Raw genomic sequence first — 17210 nt, forward strand, 5'->3', positions numbered from 1 at the left:
GAAAAAAAGAACCTTTCACACCAGACACACACAGAAGTATTAATTCCAAAGAAAAAGAACATGGACAAGATTCTTCCTTTTTTCCATGTGTGTAAATGCAAAGCAAGACAACTGATGTCAGCGGTCACACTGTATGGGGTCAGAATTGGACTCCAGTTCTCTCAGATTATAAAATAACTCATCAGGGTGTAAATTACACTAAAAAGAACTTGTCTCTGCCAGGCAGGTAGCTGGTTGGGAAACCATCTTTCTATTTTAACAGCTCAGCAAAGCATATTTCAGACAATGACAAACCACCTATTTCTATAGACTGTGACAGGGTCAGGCCAGATGGCTACAGAAGAGTGAGAGAAAGTAGATACATTAGCACCAGATTAAGCAGGTCCCTTTTCCCTGAGTAAGATAATAGGCTGTTCCAGAACAATCAAGAAGCTACTAGAATCAATTAAGACAGGCAGGCTAATCAGGGCACCTGGTTTAAAAAGGACCTTACTTCAGTTAGTGAGGGGCGTGCGAGGAGCCGGGAGCAAGAGGCACGCAAGGAGCTGAGAGTGGAAAGACGTACTGCTGGAGGACTGAGGAGTACAAGCGTTATCAGGCATCAGGAGGAAGGTCGTGCGGTGAGGATAAAGAAGGTGTTGGGAGGAGGCCATGGGGAAGTAGCCCAGGGAGTTATAGCTGTCACGCAGCTGTTACAGGAGACACTATAGATAGCTGCAATCCACAGGGCCCTGGGCTGGAACCTGGAGTAGTGGGCGGGCCCAGGTTTCTCCCATCCCCCCCAACTCCCTATTTGATACAAAAGGAGTTGACGTGGACTGTGGGTCCCACCAGAGGGGAAGGTCTCTTGCCTGTCCCCCGACCCACTAGGTGGGTCAGCAGAGACTGTAGGGATTGTTCTCCTCCCTTTCCCCATGCTGGCCAGTGATGGGGTTAGCTGAGTGAATGGCAGGTTTGGGCCACTAGCAAAAGTGGCCAAACTGAGGGCTGCCGTGAATCTCTGAGGCGAGCAAATCCGCCAATAAGTGCAGGACCCACCAAGGCAGAGGAGGAACTTTGTCACAAGACTTTAAAAAAACCCAACAACCTAGTTTTAGAGAAAGTTTCTGTCTTGTTATCAATGATCTGTTCTCCAACCCAAACAGTGTTCAGAGGTCATTAACAGTTCAGCAAGCAACTGAGAGTCTGCTGCAGTAACTTCTAGTTTGTCCTTGATTAAAGCTACCAGGCATTTGGGGACCCAGCCTGCTGTCCTTATGCTCTTCCTGATTGCCATGAGAATTTTGCTTCAGTAAGTACTGCAGGGTCAGTACCTTGGCATGAGATGAATCGTCATTGTATTGGGTCCTAAGGGCACATTCTTGTGTATGTATTAGTAATAATAATTATTTACATAATGGCACCTTAGAGAGATGTTTAAAAGGGCACTGCCTGCAGATTACGGAGACAAGTTCTTTGGGGCAGGGCCTGTCTCTTTGTTATGTATTTGTGTAATGGGGCTCTGATCTATGAATGGGGCTCCGAGGTGCCTCCAAATACAAAAGAAATAATAATGGACATGTTTGCAGAATTGCTTATAAAAATGGGTGTGTTCATGGTATTGTACATAATATAAATTGTTTTGAACCATCAAGACATATGCATATCCAGAACTGAGTGACCACATAATCCTGAAGTTGCTCTAGAATAGCCAGTGTGCCAGAATAACCACAGGTCTTTTAAGCAAGGTCCATCTTTCTGTGGCATTCACAGGGCCTTGGTTATATAATGTCTCAGTCGTAGCCATTCATTAGATGTGAAGCTCCGTCAGTCTTTTAAGTGTCTTTTGTAAAGTGCATCATACACTTGTGGGTGCTATAAAAAAGTAATAAAATACTTCAAATGATTAATAAAATCGGCATAACTAGTCTTTATCCAACTATTTTTGCAAAACTCTTTTAAATTAAAGTGCCCAGAATCCCACCAAGGTAAATGATGAAGCAATTGGCACACTTCTTCTCTGCCGCACTGTTTGCTTGCTTAGAATTTCCCTTCGGAGGGGCAAGGAAAACCGCTTGAGTCTACAGTGATGGGTATCATGGAAAGGCTTCTGAATAAACAGAGACCGTTGTTGCCTGTTATTTATCTAGTGCTATTGGGCTGCAGGATGCTCTCCGAACAAGAGGCTAGTTAGTGTCTTGGCGCTATGGGGAAGAGTGTGGGGAAGGAGATTAGAACAGAAAATACAGTGGAAATCGGGGTTTGGGGGCGCTCTTTCCAAGAGGGATTTGCTGGGCTTTCCCTCTACACAGGGATCCGTGTCTGGGGCGCTATTTTGGGTGCGCTCGTTCTGGTTTTGCACAGTCTAGTTTGGCGGTTGGGGGGGGGGAGGTGCCGACTGAAACTGGGGTGGGGGGGTGGAGGGGAAGGGCTAGAAGGTGCTGGGTTTGCCCCTCCGTTTCTCTAGGGCTCCCAGTGAGGAATGGGGATCCGGGGACCAGGGTCTAGATGTCTGGTTTCAGCTCCCTGAGACCCCATGGGAGCGGGGAGAACCGGGCTGGAGAGCTTCCCCCAGCGGTGGGGACTGGGGGCTCTGCCCCCGCACTCCGGGCTGGAGCCAGCACGTAGCCGGCAGTGGGGCAGCCTCCCACGGGTCCAGCGGGGCTGGTCTGGCCCGGCCAGGAGGGACGGAAGGGGAGGAGACCAAGGCAGCCCAGAGTGAGGGGCTCGGCCGGCCGGACAGACCAGGGTGGCGGGGACCGAGGCAGCAGCTCCACTCGACTCCTCCGGCGGGGTCCCGGCGATCAGCCGCGCCATGTGCTGGGCTCTGGCCGCCGCCTTGCTGGGGACGCTGCTGCTGCTGCTGGCGCTGCGCTGCCGGCGGACGCGGTGAGTGACCAGCCTGCACCTGTGCCCAGAGACAGGGCAGCCCGGGTAGCCTGCGGGTGCGGGGGGAGGGTCCCCCAGCCAGCGCCCGGCTCCAGTGATCGGGGTCCTGGCGGAGCAACCTCAGGCTCCGAGACCACGGTGACGGGCTCAGTGGGGACCTAGGTAAACAGAGATCCTGCCTTGCAGGCTCTGATCCTGCCCATGGCTGAGCATCCGCAGCTGCAGGTGGTCCCGGCCCCACCGTCAGCACGGGAGTGGGGTGGCAGCTGCACGTGCATGGGTGTCTGGGGGGAGCCCCTTCCTCCATCGGGCTGCTGCCCTGCCCTCCTTCAGCTGGGCCAGCAGTGGAATGGTTAACAAGAGGGAACAGTGTTCTCAGGTCTCTTCTCCAAACCCCACTGAACCATCATAGGCCAGAACCCCAGTCACTGAGGAGTTGCAGGATACAGCATGTGGGGGGGAGTGGGGAGGGGGAGAAATTATTTCTCTTATATACCAAATGCTGCCACCTCCTCGCTCGATAAATTCAGGCCCTGGCGCTGCAGTCCCTACTTATGTAAATCTCTAGCCCGGAACCAGTGGGTTTTGCTTAGGGGTCACTGTGAAAAGAGGAGCAGAAAGGAGGGGGAATGAATCCTGTGAAAAAAATATGGATGAAGGGAAATGTGAATACAGAGAAACTGTGAACATAGGAGAAGGGGAGAAAGGAAAATAGCGACTGACAACTTAAAGGCAGTCCATATAACATGTATAGGGCATGCACGTGGGCCAGCCTCTCTTTTAGGGAATGTTATTTAGTCCTTAATAGGTTGCACAGGATTCCCTCTAGATAGGAAAAACACATTTTAAAAACAAGTCTGAATTATTCTCGGGGGAGGAGTATGACCCATGGGTTTAAATGACCGGAAAAAAACGTTTGCAAACTCCAACTCATTCGACAGAGTTATGAATTAATTCAAGTTTGTAAAACCTTGAGCTCTGTGAGATTCACCCACTGCCAGTTATTGAGCCAGGGCACCACCGATTGGCAATTTGAATCCGCTGATTAGGATGGACACCGCAGTAATCGATCGAAATCAGCGCAGATTCCCTGTTTAATGGGGTTTGTGTAAAATCCTCTCACTCTGCAAGATCCCAGAGCGTGGTTTGAATTGCTAAAGACCCCAATCTCAAGTTCGTTTGGCTCCACACAGGCCCTTCTTTACACCCCCTTGCCTCGTAATGAATACTGGGCATTTTGAAAATGTTCCCGGGTAGTTATTTCACTGTCATTGGGCCAGACTGTGTTCTTGGTTATACTGGTGGTGTGAATCTGGAGTAATTCCATTGACTTTACTTTTTTACACCAGTGATAATGAAATCGGAATGTGATCCCGACCCTTCAAAATGAAGGCTGTAACAGTGTTCAAATCCCAGCTCCTCGAGTGGGTGACCCAACAACAAGTGAGGGTACAGTATTGGATTTGCCTTGCTCAGGGAACAGATGGGCAAGTCGTGCCATCACTGTTCCCTTTGAGCTGGCAGGGGAATGAAAATGACAAGATTCCTATTTTTTTCCCAAAAGCTCACACCTCTTGTCAACTGTCTGAAATGGGCCATCTTGATTATCACTACAAAAGTTTTTTTTTTCTCCTGCTGATTATAACTCATCTTAATTAATTAGCCTCTTAGAGTTGGTATGGCTACTCCCACCTTTTCATGTTCTGTATGTATATATATATTCTTACTATATGTTCCATTCTATGCATCTGATGAAGTGGGCTGTAGCCCATGAAAGCTTATGCTCAAATAAATTTGTTAGTCTCTAAGGTGCCACAAGTACTCCTGTTCTTTTTGCGGATACAGACTAACATGGCTGCTACTCTGAAACCTGCCAATTTTCATTTACTCAGAGCAATGACGCCTCAAGTGAGTTTGTGACAATGGAGCAATCTGAATGCCCAGATATTTTAACAGCATTGCAGTCCTCACTTTGGAATTGTGGATTGTTTTTCCACTATCGTAGGGATCTTTCAAGGTTGACGGTGCTCAGTTTACTGCATCCCATTGTGCCTTGGTATTGCATAGGATTGAGAATGTACTCTATATGTGTTGCTGTAGAATTATGATTTATTATTTTTACAACACCCAAAAATGTGCTCGAGTCTTTACAGAACAGAGCATGTTTGCAGTGTTGTTGTAGCCGTGCTTTAGACCTGAAGAAAAGCTCTGTGTAGCTTGAATGCTTCCACCTTCCACCAACAGAAGTTGGTCCAGTACAAAATATTACCTCGCCCGTCTTGTCTCTCTTAGAACAGCGTATGGCAGATTCCTGGTCTAAAGCACTTACTATCCCAAAACAAAAACTGCAGAAGTAAGGGGAAAGGATGTAACATTTGCCCCGGTATATCTCTGTCTTGTCCTTAACATACTTACCCTTTGCCGTGTAGACAAAAACGTGCGGCTCGCCCGTGCCAGCTGATTCAGGTTGGGGTCTTAGAACCCAGGCCCAGAAGTCTACACTGCAATGAAATAGCCCTGCAGCCCAAGCCCTGTGAGCCCAAGTTGGTTGGCATGGGCCTGCCGAGGGTTTTTCTTTGCTGTGTAGACAGACCCTTTTTCGTATCTATGTTATTGACATACCTAGCCTTAATACGGTGAGTTACAGATGCAATAGCATGACAGCTTTTAATCCTAAAATGTCAGTCTTTTGTCAGTTTGCAAGACCCATAGGATTATTTTAATGCACTTAGGTATTTCCATTTAATTTCTTCTTTTATATTAGCTGTATTAGAAAGAGAATAAACCCCCAAATTAATATATTTTTGTCACTAACGCTTATGTACACTATTATACTGTTTAGCCAGCATAAATCTGAGACACTTTCACTGAATTAAAAAAAAAAAAACCCAACAACCCACAAACACTTCCTTTGAACTGCTAATTAGTCTTTGCTCCTTTATGACTCAGGATAGTAATTACAAATCCTTTTTTGGGTTACACCTGTGGAACCCTGGAGACTTTAAAAGATTCAGACTGGGGTAACCCAAATGCAGTTTGGCCATATCATTCTGTTCATGTGATGTTATAAAGCATGGTTGATCTATGAAACAAAGCAAGGTGCAGATGGTAATGTTGTTTCACACTGACACACCCATAGCATGCTGGAATGCAGACGTTTAAGTGCCAATGGTTATTAAACAACTGTAGGGCAATCCTTCCACAGGCTTTAAGAGCTTTTACCGATTTTTTTTTTTCCAGGCTACCAAGTGAACCTCCACTTGACAGAGGTTTTGTTCCTTGGCTGGGACATGCTGCGGAATTTGGAAAAGATGCTGCCAGCTTCCTGTCTAAAATGAAGCAAAAACATGGCGATATTTTCACAGTAGGTGCCAGTTGTGAATTGCCTGTGCTGCCTGGGTTTAACTCCTGCGGAGTGCACAGTTCAGCTGTTCAACCACAAGTAGCCCAGAAAGCTTTGTGGAAACAGCTTTGATTGTATGCCACAGATAAGCATAGATATCAATGAACCTTTCCTCTTCTCTCCTGGCCACTCTGCATCTTCCTTCCCCCGCTTACAGTAAGTCAGCCTGGAGCTGCTTTTAAACTAAACAGGGCATGAGTGGCTTTATTTTAGAAGGCTTTAACATCACCTTTCCTACGTGCCACAGAGCAGCTTTGTTTTTCATAGCAACATATTTTTCCCCATACCTGGATTAGACTACATATTGGTGTCTTCAGTCCATTCTGCCGCCTGTAGGGACCAAAACTTGATGCTTCAGAGGAAGGCGGATGCCCTCATAATGTTGTACAGTGTTGGGGGGGTGAGGGGAAATGACCTTAGCACCGTTAAAGTCAGTGGGAGTTTTGCCTGAGTGAGGAGTGCAAGTTGGGTCCCTTAACTTGTATAACTACAGGTGATGTTCAGAGTCATAACATTTTAGGTCCTAAGAATCATGAGCCCAGATGTGTAACAGTGACCAGGTATGTTACCATCTTGATCAGTGAGTTTCTGTGTTTCCGTGGGAGCATGGGAGTTTTTCAGACCATCAAATATGCGATCAAAATAACATTTTGGAATGATTTGCAGATTATTGCACCTCAGCTGGTGCAAATCAGTGTGCCTCCGTTGAGGTCAAAGACCCTGCACTACTTTGCACCAGCTGAGGATATGTTCTCAGCTGGGAATAACGAAGGAAAAGAACTGTGCCTGAGTTATAGGACTTATTACTGCAGAGTTTGTCCCACTGTTTGGTAATATTTCACATTTTTAATGTATTCTTGTGTTCATTAAGCTAATAGACCCATTAATTTTGTATTGTGGATTGTTTTCCTTCTTTAGATCCAGGTTGCCGGGAAATTTATCACCATCTTGTTGGACCCTCACTCGTATGATTCAGTGCTTTGGGAGTCAAGTTGTCAACTAGATTTCAGCAAATATGCACGCCTTTTAATGGATCGAATGTTTGATGTCAAACTGCCTGACTATGACCCCAATGAGGAAAAGGTCATGCTGAGATCGTGAGTATGATACAAAAGAAAATTTGTGTCAATGTCTCCAGTTTGTTTTGGGATATTATTTTCCAGTGAGAGAGCCAGGCAGTTCCTGGTATCCAGGAGGTGACGTTCCTGGTATCCAGGACAGGGATATTAACTACAGTGTAAGTACAAAGCAAAATGGAAGGGGATAAGACCTGAGGTCTATCTAGATTTTCCCAGCGAGTCACTCAGTAAGGATGAAATGACAATGGGCTAACTGTCCTAGATGCCTGGCTTCTAAATACTAGAGATGGGTGCACTAGGAAGATGGATAGATCTTAATCTATCTTTAACTTTAAAAAGAAATAGCCATTAATAGCCCTGGTGGGTTTAAAATGTAACGTGGTGTGGCAGCAAAAAAAGGCTAATGTGGCTTGGGGTTGCACATGCAGAGCAGGGGATGATAATCCCTCTATGTACGGCTCTAGAGAAGCAATGCCTGATGTACTGGGTTCAGGGCAGGGCACCTCAGGATTGACTAAAAGGTAGAGCCAATTGTTTGACTACACTTGTGGTCCATTCTCAGGGCCGGTGCAACCACTAGGCGAACTAGGTGGCCACCTAGGGCGCCTAGTGGTTGAGGGCGCCTAAAAGCCTGCTCAGGCGAGGAGATGGAGTGGAGGTGAGCTGGGGCGGGGAGGGCCGCCCGCAGTAACAAGGGGGGGGGCGCACAGGGGAACCGCTCCCCGCCCCAGATCACCTCCACTCTGCCTCCTCCGCTGAGCACACAGCCCTCGCTCTAATTCTCTCCAATCGGCGCCGCAAGCCTGGGAGGGGAGGAGAATTAGAGCGGCGCCGGCGTGCTCAGCGGAGGAGGCGGAGCAGAGGTGAGCTGGGGCAGGCTCCCCAGGCGGGGTTAGCTTCCGCGGCGGGGGAGGGGGGGCTCCCCGGGCGGGGTTAGCTGCCGCGGAGGGGGGGGGCTCCCCAGGTGGGGTTGGCGGTGGGTGGGGTTAGCTGCCGTGGAGGGGGGCTCCCCAGGTGGGGTTAGCTGCAGGGGGGGGGAGCTGCTGTGGGGGGGGGGCGGCAGGCTCCCCGGGTGGGGGGGTTGGCAGGTGGGGTTAGCTGCGTGGGGGGCTCCTCTGGTGGGGGGGGCAGGTGGGCGTGGTTAGCTGTTGCGGGGGGCGGGGTTAGCTGGGTGAGGGCTTGGCGCAAGGTGGAAGTTTCGCCTAGGGCGCAAAACTTCCTTGCACTGGCCCTGTCCATTCTTAACAATGTTCAAGAGACCAAATTACCAAACGTAGCCAAATTCGCTGTCTAAAGACACAGCAGTACAATGCAAAAAGGAGATATAAATTCCCCTCCTTCTGGGAAGCAAATTCTTTCAGTGTGTTCACCTTGCACAAAAGGTGTGCTTCACAGATACATCTTCAAACTTGATTGTGTTTATATTATGGTTGTTTCCAAGCTAAAAGCCTCCTATATGTCAATTTAAAGTTTAAGTTTAACCCACTAGTTTGTGTCAGCTTTGTCCTTGGTACCTGAACATAAGAACGGCCATACTGGGTCAGACCAATGGTCCATGTAGCCCAGTATCCTGTCTTTTGACAGTAGCCACTGCCAGCTGCTTCAGAGGGAATGAACAGAACAGGTAATCATCAAGTGATCCACCCCCCGTCGCCCATTCCCAGCTTCTGGCAAACAGAGGCTAGGGACACCATTCCTGTCCATCCTGGCTAATAACCATTGATGGATCTATCCTCCATGAACTTATCTAGTTCTTTTTTGAACACTGTTATAGTTTTGGCCTTCACAACATCCTCTGGCAAGGAATTCCACAGGTTGACTGTGTGTTATGTGAAAAAATACTTCCTTTTGTTTGTTTTAAACATACTGCCTATTAATTTCATTTGGTGACCCCTAGTTCTTGAGTTATGAGAAGGAGTAAATAACACTTCCTTATTTACTTTCACCACACCAGTCATGATTTTATAGACCTCTATCATATCCCCTCTTAGTTGTCTCTTTTCCAAGCTGAAAAGTACCAGTTTTATTAATCTCTCCTCATATGGCAGCTGTTCTATACCCCGAATCATTTTTGTTGCCCTTTTCTGAACCTTTTCCAATTCTAATATACCTGGCTATACTTTCCCGTATCTCGTTTTGAATACTACATTCCAAGTGTTGATGAGCCATGCAAGTACTCCCTAGCTGTACTTGGTACAAAGTATTCATCCATCTCTGCTGTGAAAAGTTTTCTATTTTCTAATGCCAAAGCTAATTTCAGCTTTGCAAAGTGCTGCGAGATGCCTGACATGGGTGAACAGAATTGTGGGAAGACTGTAGTACATTCAGTTACCATAACTTGGGGGAGGGATAGCTCAGTGGTTTGAGCATTGGCCTGCTAAACCCAGGGTTGTGAGTTCAATCCTTGAGGGGGCCACTTAGGGATCTGGGGCAAAATCAGTACTTGGTCCTGCTAGTGAAGGCAGGGGGCTGGACTTGAAAACCTTTCAAGGTCCCTTCCAGTTCTAGGAGATAGGATATCTCCATTAATTTATTAAAAAAAAAAAAAAAAAAAAAAAAAAAAGGGGGGGGGGGAGGGATAGCTCAGTGGTTTGAGCATTGGCCTACTAAACCCAGGGTTGTGAGTTCAATCCTTGAGGGGGCCACTTGGGGATCTGGGGCAAAATCAGTACTTGGTCCTGCTAGTGAAGGCAGGGGGCTGGACTCGATGACCTTTCAAGGTCCCTTCCAGTTCTAGGAGATGGGATATCTCCATTTAAAAAAAAAAAAAAAAAAAAAAACTTCCCAACAACCATATATATATATATATATGTGTGTGTGTATAAAACACATATTATATTAATACCATGCACATAATACCTATTAATGTGGTATGTACTACACCAACAAATATGTATTGGCTATCATCAGTATGTGAATCACGTGGGTTAACTGAAGGGGAGCTCAAGAAGAGCAACAAAGGTTATAAGGGGCCTGGCTAGACGGATTAGTTTATAAGGAAGAATTAACACCATGGTGGGGAATATAGATAACTTGGCTAAGAGTCATCCAGATTATGTGTGGGAACAAACCTCGCTTGTATATCAGTCTCGCTTTTCAGCCAGGCAGCAAATGTCATGTTGACCCTCAGCGCTGACTCCGGCTGCACAGGGCACGGCGATGCACGATGTGTGTGTGGAAGGAGAGGACATAGGGAGTTCCAGCATGTCTCTTGCACAAGCAACAGCACAGGGTCTCTCTTTTCATAGCGCTAAAGAGAGCTCTCGGCGCAATGGCCAGCAGATATGCGTGCGCTGATGGGGACTAGTGGGAGTGCATCGGTCAGCTGGAAGCTCTAGCCAGCAGCAGATGGGCTGCACTTTAATGCTGCTCAGAGTAGCAGCAAAGTGGGCTCCACAATGCAGTGACCCCAACCCTCCCCATGGTGTCCTGCCCTGGATATCAAGCTTCAAATGGTAGAGCCAACATCAGGAAAAGTTTCTGGTCTCTCCTGCCAGTTAGGGCAGGCTGTAGACCTTACAAATTAGCAATGCCTGTCTCACATTGTCTGGAGATCACAACACTTGTACACCAGCAAATGCTGTCCCAGCCCTGAAACCAGTAAAAATCATCCTGAAGCAATTACAGTTACTCGGCAGGAGACAATAATAAGCAGCAGAGCCCTGGGGCTGTCATTATTTTACTCTCCCTGGGATCAATATTTACATCTAATATTTTAAGATATTAGAGAGATTTAATGACTTCTTGCTGTGTGATATCAGAGAGACATGTTTAAACCCTTTAAATAAAAGCGGGGGAAGCAACCTGGCTGGAGATAAATACGCCGACCACATAGTTTACAGTGGTAAACAAAGCCCGCGGGAGAGTGTACATCTGATGGAGCACCGGCAGCGTGACTGAAAGCAATGAACCATCATGTTTATACTCGAATGGCATAAAAATAGGACAGTCTGTGGTCTGACCTTCTGGGAACATCTCTGCTTCACCAATAAATGCATCACACCGAGACATGAATGGCTGAAAATAGCTTTTAGGTGCACTCTTCCCTTCAGATTATTTGTTTGCCAATGGAAGTTTTAAGGCCTGGGAGGAGATGATGTGAATCGTTCAGACGTGTGACCCTCAGTCAGACTTCGCCCTCCAGTCTATAGGTTCAAAAATTGCTGGACTCTCAATTGCTAGGAGGGAGCGGCTTGACCTTATTGTGCTGATGCAATTTACAAGGAAATGGGGTTTGGATAAAACCAGGCTGGTTTCAGATGATATATTCTGCAATATTGCATTTGCACATTGGCTGAGGGCACTGATCTTTTATGGTATGCACTTTCTTTATTGTGCTCTTGTGGGAATGTTAACATTACGTTACACTGTGTTAGCGCTCTGGTGGTCACCCCGAGATTGGAAGGTTGGCAGGTTCATTTGTCAGTGTGCCTCAGGTAAATTGGTCTGAGCAGCGTAGTGTTCTGAATCAGCCAGTGTGAACGAGCACAGCTTCTTCCCCGGAAAGGATTGCTGCTGCAGTGCTGTGCAAGCCCCCCTGAGAGTCCTACGTGGGAAGTCCCAGGCTGACAGTAAGCTAAGGAGAATGGCCCATAATCGGTCCCTTGGAAACCATTTGAGTAGCAGGAAAAGAGCAGTGGCTCCAATGTGGTTAATGACGTCACAGAATAGCTGCTCATTTTAAGAACCACGCTCCGTGTACTAGCATCATGCAATGCCCAAGTTCTAGTTCACTGGAAGTACAGCATAAGAAATCCAGTAGCCTCCATGGAAAAACGTTGTACTGTTGCAATCAAACCTCTCATCTGACCAGTGGCTACCAGTAGAGGCAAATCCCTGCTAGATGTCATAGCAAACTGGCCTTTCTTTTGTTAAGTCTATAACAGCCACTTTTCCACACAGGAGTACAAAACAGTTAAGGCACTTAAAATAAATCTGTGTAGATGGCATCTCCATGTTCATCACTTATTCCCTTTCAGTGGCTTGTATCCTAGAACATGGGCCCAAAGCAAAAATCCAAGTCCAACCTTCAGCCTCACCCCCAAATGTTGGGGAACGTCCAATGTACCTTAGAACTGTGCAGCTGGTTTCACTCTCCATAATGGGCAACAACAGAATCCAGATCAGGCCACTTTACGGTGCCCTAGTGCATCATGGAGAATTCTGCCCAGCACTTTCCCCTTTGCACAGAACACAGGTGCTTGGGCTGTGCAAGTGACTAGGTTCAGATACCCAGGGATGTGTGTGATATAAATAGGTGAGACTTGTCCCTAGCTAAACACTGATTATAGAACAGTAAGACTTGTATATGAAGGTGTTTCACAAAGTAACTTCTGCTTCTGCAGGGCTCTGCAAAACAAGAACCTTCCATCCCTCACCAAGGCGATGTTCTTCAACCTTCAGACCCTTCTGCTTTCTGACCCAAGCAATTTGAGCCGGCAGTGGACAGACGAAGGCTTGTTTCATCTCTCCTACGGTATGATGCTCAGGTAAGTGCTGCACTATAAAGCTTTCGTCCCTTGGGACTGGAAGGGGAATGACATCACAGTCAGCTCTACTCCATTTTTTAACAATTGTGACTTGTTTAAAAAAGAATGGATGTTTGCACCAGGTTTTAAAGATGCAGGGCCTGCTGTGGCTCTCACACCAGGGCCGCCCAGAGGATTCGGGAGCCTGGGGGGGGCAAAGCAATTTCGGGGGGCCCTTCCATAAAAAAAGTTACAATATTATAGAATACTGCCTGGGGCAAATTGCCCCACTTGCCTCCCTCCTCCCCCTCTCCCCCCCTCTCCCCCCCGGGCGGCCCTGTCTCACACTGGTGTCAATAAGGAGCAATGGCACTGGAGCCAGTGAGGAGGCACTGGTGTACAGCAAGAACAGAATCAGGTCTGGAACGTGCTATAAAAGTGCAGGTATCGTTATTTTATCACTATGAACACTGATTTTTTTTGAGCATATCTAATACTTTAAAACTTTAGTCACTGCTGCCTGGTTTTGCGCCTTCTTCTTTCCAACAGTCTGTTTTAGGGGCAAATGGAGAGAGGTTTTTTATTCATGAAGGGATAGGGAAGAAGCAGAGTGATCTAGTAGTTAAAATTCTGGCCTAGAAGTCAAGAAAACTTGAGTTTGCTTTTCCAGCTGTGCCTCTGACTTGCAGCATGACCTGGGACAGGTCACTGTAGGCCCAGAATTAGGAGCCTAAATATGGGGCTTGATTTTCAGAGGTGCTGAGCACCCACAGCTCTACCTGCCTTTGGGTAGCCAGGTTTGGAAATCTTGGTCTTAACTGTGTTTCACTTTGCCCATCTGTCAATTGGGGATAAGAACACTTACCTGCCTGACAGAAGTGATGTTCACTGACATATAGAAAACAAATGGCAGGGCTTACATGGAAAGTTCTATAGAAATGCAAAACCAGGGTCTGCTTCTGCCAGCCTTACTCCTAATAGCATCTTACTCCAGGAGTTAGTGTCAGTAACATTAACACCGAGAGGGCTCCAAACGGAGAAATGAAACAGTGACGTTTTCTTTTTACTGAAACCCCAAGAAAAGAGACATTATAGAAAAGGCATATTTGGCTCATGACTTTTTTTTTTAAAGCAGTTCAATTAGGGTTGATTTTGCAAACCTAACATTAAATTAACCCCCTGTGTGCCATAGGATATGCAAAATCCATCCAGTGGTCTATGGAACTGACCTGCAGTAGGGACATTCGTTGTACTGGACATCCTACACTGTCAGAAAGCATAGCTAAGGCATTGGTGCTGCATTAAACATTTCAGTGGCACTTACAAGTTTACAGCACGGCAATGTTCGGATTGTAAACTGTGAAGGGAAATATTTATTTGTTTAAAAATAATTATCTCCAATAGAATACACACAATGCCACCTGATAGAATTTCTGTTTGCTTTTTAAAAAACCTAGGAGATTACACACAAAATAACTACATTAAGAGAATATTATTAAGGTTGCAAAGTCAAGCATTCAAAAGTTAGGAAATACCAGAACGAAGGTTTCCTGTGCAATGTTAATTCGGCCCCCTTGTGCGTATGAATTATTATACTGCCTTTAGTTACATGATCACATACTATTTTTATCATGGGATCCCTGCCTCATTCAGTACATAGGTTGGACCTGGTGTGGGGATAAATTAGGGTTGTACATTGAGCAGGCTGTTGTCTAGGACCCCACTTGTTGCAGAAGTTGGAAGGTGTATAATTAATGAGATGGGATTTCAGGAAGAGCAAGGACAGTCTCATGGTTAAGACAGTTGAATGCTGTCCTGGAGAACTGGATTCTATCCCTGCCTCTGCCAAAGAGTTCCTGTGTGATCCTAGGCAAGTCACTTCAACCCAGATGTTCATAGGTGGTCACTAGTGATATGTTCTTCTCTTTCTGAGGATCCATCTTGATACCTGGGGTTATATTTGCAGAAGAGCTGAGCACACACAGTTGATCTGTGCTTTGAACATATAAAGTGCTATGTGATGCTAAGTACTCTGAAAAATCAGGTCCTAGTCATCACAGATTAGGAACCCAAAATTAGTAGAAACTTTTGACCATAATCTCTGTGCCTCAGCTCCCAGACTATAAAATGGGGATAATCTCCTCACTGGGCAATGGTGAAGATACGTTAATTAATGTTTGTGAGGACTCAGATACTATAGTGATGCGCATCATAGAAAAGCCCAGGAGGAGATTAATAATTCTACCTCCAGAGCAGGGGGTTGAATAGTATGCAGCAAATAAGGCCTGGGACCACACACTGAACAATGAGGAAAAAACAAAATGTTGAATAGCTGCTCATTAAGTGAGGGCCACCCATCTTGTCTTGTGCACTGACTGAGACAGGGAGCCTGTGGAAAAAATAAATGTGATCATGTAATTAAACGCGGTATAATAAGGCATACTCACAAGGGAGTGTGTGTGCAAATTAAGGTTGCAGAGGCAACCTTAATTCTGATGTTTCCTAACTTTTGAGTGTGTGACTTTACAACCTTTTGTGTGGATGTAATATATAAAAACCAGGGGACATTAGTGTGAGCTGGATTAGACTCTAGTAAAAATATGCAAAAAGGCATAATCAGATGCAACAAATCCTATATAATGTTGGACTTTCTAAGGACAAATCTTTCCATGGAAAGCAAAGGGAAACAGATGCAAAATTAAACATCAAAACTCTATTTATGCCATTATCCCGTGTCTTAAGAAGTAACTGTTGTTGCATATGTCATCTAAAAAGGTTTCACTATACATTGCATAGAGCCTTTTAATTCTATGTTATATTAAGATTAAAATACTAAAAACATTGGGCGAAATCCTGGCCCCTGTTCAGCTCAACGGGAGTTTTGCCCTTGACTTCAGTGGAGCCAGGGTTTCACCCATTGCATTTTAAATACAAATGTATCTGCCCTCTTTGTTCCAAACAGAGCTGGATACCTGACCCTGTATGGTAATGAAGAAGAAAACTACAACGATCCTTCTTGCCAAGATAAAGACCGGGCCCATTCTGCTGAGATCTACAATGCGTTTTATAAATTGGACCAGCTGTTGATGAGAGCTGCCCACTCCATGCTAACTGCAGGTGAGTGCCTGTGGGCCAGAAAGAACCATCCACTAGGGCAGTGGTTCTCAAACTTTTGTACTGGTGACCCCTTTCACATAGCAAGCCTCTGAGCGCGACCGCCCTTATAAATATATCAAAAAGTGTTTTTAATTTAACACCATTATAAATGCTGGCAGCAAAGCGGGGTTTGGGGTGGAGGCTGACAGCTCATGACACCCCAGGAAATAACCTCGTGACCCCCTGAGGGGTCCCGACCCCCAGTTTGAGAACCCCTGCACTAGGGTGACCAGACAGCAAATGTGAAAAATCGGGATGGGGGTGAGGGGTAATTGGAGCCTATATAAATAAAAGACTCAAAAATCGGGACTGTCCCTATAAAATCGGGATATCTGGTCCCCTACCATCCACATAGACATAGGCCACATATTCAAGCATGTTAGGCATGCAATTATACACCTAATTTGTAGATACAGTTCATGCAATTGCACATGTAAATCAAATCATATAATATGCCATTTGCATGCACCACAGACACTTTGGCCAGTTCCAAATGTAGCTGGCCATTTGTACTATGCCTGTACTCCCTGATCTGCTTCCAGTTCATTTCCAGGTGCAATTTAAAATGCTGGCTTTAACCAATAAAGTCCTGAATGGTTAAGACCCTCAGTACCCCAGGAACCTGCCCCTCTTTCCCAGGAGATACGAAGGCGCCTGAGGTTGTCTGAGGCCTTCCCTGCATTGCAAGAATGGGACCAGATAAATTGGTCATTGTGTTTCCTTTGTGTGACACTTGGAGAAGTCTGCATTGGCCCTGCATAGTCTGGTGTGGAAGGTGGTGATGGCGCAGGATAGCAAAAGGGCCCCCAGATCCACATAACACTCCATGGTGTGGCAGGAGTAGTGGCCAGACGGGGCTGTACTGCAGCTCGGCCCCTGCAATAGGGCTTGGGTTAAACTTCCCCAGCTCACGTGGAACCCAGTTACCTAGGCTTTCTGCTGGAAAAGAGAATGTCGGCCTCATTGGAATATCAGCACATCCACATGGAGTAGTCTGCAGTATAAGGGTTTGTCTAGCAATGTGTTAGCTGTGCGTGCTCAATCCCAAGCTTCTAAGTAGCTAAAGTGTTTTTAAACATGACTGTCTACACCCAGGGCTAAATGGGGTTCAACAGCATGCTAATCAACACATTTTCTAATACAACTCAGTTCCCAGGTAGACAAGACATGGGAGGAGCATTTCTGGCAGGGAGATGTTGAACACCTCACCATGGAGAGGTCTCACTGTTCCTCATC

At 46.2% G+C, this 17210-nt stretch overlaps 1 protein-coding gene across 1 annotated transcript in view; it reads left to right on the forward strand.

Annotated features, from left to right (window-relative positions):
• The first annotated feature begins 2487 nt into the window (after positions 1-2487).
• PTGIS (prostaglandin I2 synthase) overlaps positions 2488-17210 on the forward strand; it is a 32695-nt gene continuing 17972 nt past the window's right edge. The window contains 7 exon segments of the mRNA XM_065414788.1: positions 2488-2509; positions 2512-2703; positions 2706-2868; positions 6109-6232; positions 7190-7368; positions 12696-12839; positions 15781-15935. Coding sequence (XP_065270860.1) covers positions 2488-2509; positions 2512-2703; positions 2706-2868; positions 6109-6232; positions 7190-7368; positions 12696-12839; positions 15781-15935 — 979 coding nt within the window.

The sequence above is a fragment of the Emys orbicularis genome, chromosome 12 (genome assembly GCF_028017835.1).
Source record: "Emys orbicularis isolate rEmyOrb1 chromosome 12, rEmyOrb1.hap1, whole genome shotgun sequence".
NCBI classification, from domain to species: domain Eukaryota; kingdom Metazoa; phylum Chordata; order Testudines; family Emydidae; genus Emys; species Emys orbicularis.